At 36.6% G+C, this 7,854-nt stretch overlaps 1 protein-coding gene across 2 annotated transcripts in view; it reads right to left on the minus strand.

Moving 5' to 3' along the window:
- The window catches only part of LOC128247412 (uncharacterized), a 10,804-nt gene extending 3,180 nt beyond the window's left edge, over nt 1-7,624 (minus strand). The window contains exons 1-2 of one of the 2 annotated variants that reach the window (XM_052966829.1): nt 7,344-7,624; nt 3,948-4,153 (exon numbers count right to left, since the gene is read on the minus strand). In XM_052966829.1, coding sequence (XP_052822789.1) covers nt 3,948-4,153; nt 7,344-7,401 — 264 coding nt within the window. In that variant the 5' untranslated portion in view covers nt 7,402-7,624. The remainder of the gene's footprint in view (nt 1-3,947; nt 4,154-7,343) is intronic. The other variant, XM_052966830.1, reaches the window with a different exon arrangement.
- Nucleotides 7,625-7,854: the final 230 nt, after the last annotated feature.

A 7,854-nucleotide genomic window follows, 5' to 3' on the forward strand; every position in this document is an offset into this window, starting at 1 on the left:
TATATATATATATATATATTCATATATATATATGCATACATATATATATATACGTATGTATGCTTGTATAATACGTATAAGCGCTCAACACCTTATTGGTGGTTAAATTAGTTATTTTAATTGGCAGTAGTCTACTTTTAAGCGGAATGCGCTCGCGCGCGCGTATGTGTGCACGGGTGAGTGCATCTGTATGCGTATTTATGTGAATACATATATCGCATCAGAGGAAATATCTGTTTACAACACATTAGTTTTCCTTTAGAGTCAGGGTTGGGATCAAACACCAAAGTTATTCATTCATTAGTCATTGAATGTATGATAAATAGTAATTGCATTATTTTGCAATTTCGTCCGTCTCTTTATTATTTCACTCTGTATTTTCACTGTCTCTCAATAAGTCTTTCTTACGCCCTCTCTCTAGGTACGATGCTAGAGATATATGACTTTGTGAGGGCGGCTAGCTGGCAGAACCATTAGCACGCCGGGTGAAATGCTTAGCGGTATTTCGTCTGTTTTTAGTTTCTGAGTTCAAATTCCACCGAGGTCGACTTTGCCTTTCATCCCTTCGAGGTCGATAAATTAAGTACCAGTTGCGTACTGGGATCGATCTAATTGACTGGCCCTCTCCCCCAAAATTTCGGGCCTTGTACCTATAGTAGAAAAGTATATGACTCTGTAGCATTCATCCTTTTCTTAAGGACCTAAACACAATGCATTACCTTCAAAAGAATCTGGTTTTCTCATACTCGGCTCCATGGGCACAAATATTATTTCCTTAGGAAATAATATCACTCTACCTTAATTTTCAACAGGCATAAGATAAACTTCGCGGGAGTTAAGTTATATAGTAGTCTGATTATACAGACAACTGACTCAATACGACAGTAAACTACCACACATGTACGGTCTCCCTAAGATTCACAAGGATGGTATTCCATTAAGACCTATAGTGAGCTGTAAAGGTTCAGCATGTTATTCACTGACCGCTTTCGTGTGGATATAATCAGTCCATTAGATTTATAAGCCCTAAAATTCACTCCATAATTGCCCACGGGCATATAGCGTAGTGGTTAAGAATGCGGGCTACTAACCCCAAGATTCCGAGTTCGATTCAAGGCAATGAAATAACATCGGAAAATGCCTTAGGAATGAGAACACAGATTTGAAATTTCCCCAGGACGCCTGATGACGGCTGGAGGGTATATCAACCGAAACGTTGTGTTAACAACAAACAAGATATCCGTCAAATGTAAATAATGTAATCTGATTAAACATTTTTTTATTTGTTTGTTATTTGACTGCACCCATGCTGTCAAATTATGGATGGAGGATTGTGATAAAGAAGAACAGAAATCCCTCCATTGCTGGGAAAAAAGCGCCACTTGGTTCTTAAACTATGAAACTGTCTTTCAAACAGAGTACGCTTCCAACAACCCTTTCCTAAAAATAAGAAAATCATAACAACACTCAAACACAGATTCTCACCTATCTAACAAAACAGAACCGTCCCCCTACCAAAAGGTTACAAGACCTAACCCTAACGTTGTAACCTACCAGCGAAATAACATCGGAAGTACCTCAAAATCCACTAAACAACCACGCACAACAAACCCGTACCACACGCATTACCAACGACGCCCCCCCCCAAAACAAAACGCCACATCTGAACATGGGATATAGAAGTACACTTTTCAATACCTTTCCAAGAACTCGCACCATAAATCACAACAGGGCACTCCACAACAACAGGGAACAACTATATAACAGCTACCGTCCCAATCACCTCAATTATTCTTTAGACCCAATACGCAAACACAGAGATACGAGATAGCACCAAACAGACAAAGAACTAACAGCAAACCAACCCAGCATACTCTCGAAAGGGCTCAAGTTTACACCCACCCCAATGCCCCAACTACAACGAAATGAAAGAAGACGTTAAGGAATTCTATAGAAAATTACGACTCGCTGAGGAACTATACGACAAATACATCGAGGACGAATAGTTAGTCCGAAATGTATGTGACTACTCCACTTCAAAAGGTAAGAACAAAATTCTTGACCATTTCGGTGAATAAATTACGAATTACCCATATCAACAAATACACAAACAAAACACAAGCCAAGCTTCAGCAAAAAAGAATGGGCTGAGCTGAACAAATTAAAAGATGATAAAGCAATAACAATCAAAGAGACTTATAAAGTTGTCTTAATGGACACGGTATACTATATAACTCTAGTACTATCCATATGAGAGGGTACAACATATTATGAAAAGGTCCAACACTACACTCAACAGAAAATGATGAGAAACATAAAAACTATGTTAAACCTATACAGAGAAGGGATCACCGACAAGGAATATGATTATATGACTAACTTCAAAAGTAAATCCAGTCAATTGTATGGTATTCCTAAGATACACAAAAGTGAGAAAATAAGAAACGCATGCCGGATAGCCACAGACATAGTAACCAAGGTCCCTACTCCTAATGACCTCAAATTAAAACCTGTAATAGCAGGTCCCGCATGCGAAACCCACTGCCTCAGTAACTTTTTAGATATCCTCTTAAAAACCATTCCTCAAACATATCAAAAGCTATATAAGGGACGACCTAGATATGTTCAGTCACCTCCCTAAAACAAAACAAAAAAAACACCCTACTAATATCCTTCGATGTAGTCAACATCTTTTCTAATATCCCCCACAGCCTAGAAATAGAGGCAATTCAATTCTGGCTAGAGAATTACTCCAATGAACTCCCACATCGCATCAAAAAAGAATCTATAATAGAAGGGCTAACATTCATCTTGGAGAATAACTTCTTTGTCTTAAAAGACAATTTCTGTCGATGGGTACAAGAATGATCCCCTTCTTTGCTAACTTAGTCATGGGATATCTAGAAATCAGTCTATATTGTAAGGTAAATTCTTCCTATACATAGAAAATAACTGGAAGAAGTATCTGGATGACTGTTTCTTTCTTTGGTATGAAAGTATAAAGAGACATAAAGAATTTCAAGCAGTTATAAATGGACTTGACATAAACATTCAATTTACGATGGAATATAGCTATCAACAACTTCTATTCCTCAACAGCCGTATTAAGAAATCCAACAACAAAATAGAAACAAATATATACTATAAGCCCACGGATTCCAAGCAATATCTACCGTTCAACTCATGCCACCGCAGACACACTGAAATGAATATCCCCTTTAACCTGGCAAAAAGGATTTATAATAGTTTCTAATACAGACACCAACGACACACGACTACATGAACTAAAGTCTCCTAAGAGAAACCCAAGTACACTCGACAACAACATTGAAGCCGTCAGTAAAAAATGCGAAAGACCTAATTGATACATGCGTCAACCTAATTGAGGGATCGGAGTTCTCTTTCAAAGAGAGTCAAAGTTTTACAGTGAAAAACAACTTCACATGTGCTTCGGAAAACCTAATTTATGTATTAACTTGCTCAGGGTGTCGAGAGCAATACATAGGTCAAACCAAAAACAGTCTACGTTAAAAACAGTCTACATAGATCCCAGATCAAAATTCGGGAATACAAAAAAATAGCATTCAGCGAACACATCGACATTTGCGCCATTAACAAACAACTCAGCTTCAGACTTTTTCCCTCTATACATTCAGGGACAATGCAACTTGTAGTCAGCACATTAGTAAAGAGTCTATCTATTTTACCAGAAAATATAAACTCCTTTTGAATGTGTCCACCACAAATGTCACTATTACAAGGGCCTTAGAATAATACCCAAGCAAATATTAAAAACAATATATTCAGAAAAGTCACTACCCATGAATTTATTCAGAACAATTCCAATCACTACTATTACAACCACAACAGGTCACTTTTAGGTTACTTGAATATTGAAAAGGATTTTACCATCTTTCTAATCGTTTTACACCAGTCTTTTTTCTTACTTTTTTTTCTTCTTTTACTTCTTTTTCTGCTTCTTCTTCTTGATTTTTTTCTCCTTGATTTTCTTTTTCTTCTTTCTTCCCCATTTCTTCTTTTCTTCTTCTTTTTCTTCTTCTTTTTCTTCTTCTTTTTCTTCTTTTTTTCTCTTTTTTCTGATCTTGTTCTTCTTGTACGTCTTCGCTGCCGCGTCCTTCCTCGGCTATTGCTGCTTAAACAATCAAAACCAAGAACGCATATCAAGTATACTTTTAGGACTGCTGCTGTCTACTACCTACTACCAAGCCTTCGCAAGAGTAAAATGAAAAGAGAGATACATACAAAATAAACATACAAAATATGTAGGTATGTGCTCGAAATTTCCAGACTATTAATTAATCTTTTGTATTTCTATTTTATATACTGTTTTAATCCATTTAGTTTTTTATTTAATTTCTCTTCAGTTCTTTATTTCTGTACACAATTATACACAGACACACACACACACACACACACACATATATATATATATATGTGTGTGTGTGTGTGTATGTGTGTTTGTGTGTGTGCACGTGTATTTATGTTATTTATATCAAATAATATTTATCTCTCACCAATAGTTTTTTTGGGGTGGGGGTGATCTTACCTTCATGGAACAAAAAGAAGCACTCCATCTGGTGTGAAATATCTAATAAATAAAGTACACATTTTTATGAGCTACTAATAGTCTTATTCGATGAAAATGACCCAGACAACATTTTATAACATGTCTGATGCCTTCACGCAATCCCTAGGCTCTGTTAATAACAACGTCAAATAAGAAATTCCCAGGAAGAGCACAGATCCAACAATCTGGAACCTCCAGAATACAAGTTCGGCGTGAAGTACAAGAGCTAGTACATTTAGTTTTCAGTTTCCTGAGGTGCTGTAATTAAGGAAATACTTACAAGAGTACATATGATGTGTGTATATACACTTCAATGTATATTCTAGGAAACCTTATTAAATCTGTTAATTTTACAAAAAAATGCTGACTTCTTACCGATACAATTTGTTGATTAGACAGGAATGTCAGTACAATATTAGAGTTCAATATTTGAGGGAAGCGTGCTAATAGGAAGTCTTCTATTGACCCATGAAATGAAATTATTAAAACCCATATTTTACCCCTGGTTGAGTTTTCGCAACGCAAAACCTGCTCCTAATTGTTTGGAGCAGGGAGGCATCTGACTGAGCATACGAAATGTTCAGTAGGTAGTCGATACCCGCAGCTAATAGTTGTACTCTGTCCTTCTCTTCCACATTGTGGAAGCTTACCATAAGGTTTAATCTAAATACAGTGAAATTTTAAGTCACCATGTCTTCTCACAAATTCGAGTAAGTATTGTATATCATGTTTAATTCAAGCTTTCTAATGTTTTGAACCTGATGACTAAGGATCATTTTACTCACAACTAAAATATCTATTAGTTTTACCAAATTGTAGTTCATATGAAAGCGTAAAATAAAAATATGTTTCTGACGATACGTAAACGCAACGATGGGCTCATTACTTTTACAGTCTTGCGTTATCGCAACGGCAAGCATGTGATTCTAGGCTGTATATAGCATTAACACACACGTACACACACACACACACACACACACACACACACACACACACACACACACACACACACACACACACGCACACACACACATACACACACACGCACATACACACACACACACACACAAACACACACACACACACACAAACACACACACATATTCACTGTATGTATATTTTTGTATAAGAAACTACAGTTAGTCTTTTTCTCTTCCACAGAAGTCTCTAAGGAATGAAATATGTTAGAAGAACTCAAGAAGCTTATGCCATACAATGACGATGAAGAAGAGAGGAGAATGACCAATGAATCAGAAAGCCAGATAGTGACTTACATTATACAACCAGCAGACAGAGATGCCACAGATGAAGCCTCAGGCAACGATCTGGTTGAAATGAGAAATCCACCAGGAAACAACCTACTAAGTGAAGCTTTTTTACTGCTGAAGAATCTAATCTAGTATGAAACAAGTAGACAATGATTCACAACAGCCTACAGAACAAGATGATAATTTTCAGCAGACGAATACTCCCACATCTGTGACAAATGAGTGTAAGCGTAAAAAGACCAGGCACTGGAATGTAGAGGATATGCCCTCAAAAGAGGAAGTCATAAGTTACTCCTGCAGGCCTTCTCTTGTTGATATACCATGCCAATCTCATGAAATGTTTGAGCTCTTCTTAGACTATACTGTCATAGAAGAAATTACCAAATATAATGTTTTGTTTGTAGCTTAAAAAGCAAATCATACATTCCAATTGTCAAACAGCGAGATGAAGGTTTTTACAGGTATTTTGTTGCTCTCGGGATATAACATGCTACCTCGCCGTCGTTTATACTGGGAAACTGAATCTGGTGTTCGAAATGAGCTTGTAGCCAGTTCAATGCGAAGAAACAAATTTGAGGAGATAATGAAATACTTTCATGCAGCAGATAACAATGAACTCGACAGCAAGGACAGGTTTGTAGAAGTACGCCCATTTTGGACTTTCTAAATGAAAGCTTTATACAGTTTGGCTCAGTTTTTGTTCCAACAAATGCCTCTATTGATGAATACATGATACCATATTATGATGGCCATCTTACAAAGTTATTTATTCGAGGAAAACCGATTCGATGGGGTTACAAAGGATGGGTAGCAGCTAGTCCATTAGATTACTCACACTGGATTGATTTATATCAAGGAAAATGTGAAATGGCAAAAAGCAGCTGTTACAAAGACACATACGGCCTAAGAGGAGAAGTAGTGTTTAACATGATTGATAAGTGTGAATCTCAATATACAAAAAAGAAATTTTCCTTCTTTGATAACATTTTCTCATCGTTCAACCTTCTAGAAGAGATACAGCCACTAGCACGATTCATAGAAATGGATCTAAAAAGTGTCCTCTAACCAAAGTCAAGCAGTTTGAAAAATGTCTACGAGAGACTGAGGAGCACTTTCTTGAAAAAGATTCATTCTGGCATTTTAGTGGCAATTTGGAATGATAATGGTGTCATTATCGTTGAGTCTAATCAGTTTGGTGTGCATCCTATAAAGCAAATTCAGCTATGGTCAGTTGCAGAACGTAAACAAGTTTTGATACTAATGCCATCAGTAATTGGAAAATATAACTCAAGCATGGGAGGTGTTGGCAGGCTAGACCATAACATATCTTTGTACCGCATTGCCATTCGAGGGGGAAAATAGTATTTCCCGTTTGTGTCCTTCCTATTGAACGTATGCATGAATAATGCATGGTTTTTTGCCAGAGTAGGGGGTTACAAAGAAGATCTGCTAGCATTTACAAATGGTACTGTCAAACTGTACTGTACCTTTTGAAGTATGGAACGTCATCCAGGAATCCAAGAAGACCAAAATAGCGTGCTGCATCTAGAGCAAGTATCAATATATAAAAACATGGCAACATAGGTCATGCTATATCAAAGAGTGAGCCAGAAAACAGTCGAAGATGTAGGCAATGCAAGAGTCAAACTGTGTACATGTGCAGGCTATGCAAACTTCCTATGCATGCCAAGTGTACTTCTGATTATCACAGAATCCAGTCTTAGTGAGTGAAGTTTTGGGAAGAAGTACCGCAAATTATTTTGTATTACGTAATAACAGAAAAAAGTTGTCAGCCTTTTACGTAATAACAGAAAAGAAAAAGGTTAGATTTGGACAGAATGTGTATTTTGTTTTGTGATGATGTATCATGCTGGGTTACGATAGAAAATTATAGTTTCAAAGTAAAATCTTCATAAAGGTTTCAATCATTTTTATATTCTTCTTTTTTTTCGTTTAGTTTAATTTTCATTATTTCAAATACTCAGTCACTCTTATCTA

The sequence above is a fragment of the Octopus bimaculoides genome, chromosome 3, assembly GCF_001194135.2.
Source record: "Octopus bimaculoides isolate UCB-OBI-ISO-001 chromosome 3, ASM119413v2, whole genome shotgun sequence".
NCBI lineage: Eukaryota > Metazoa > Mollusca > Cephalopoda > Octopoda > Octopodidae > Octopus > Octopus bimaculoides.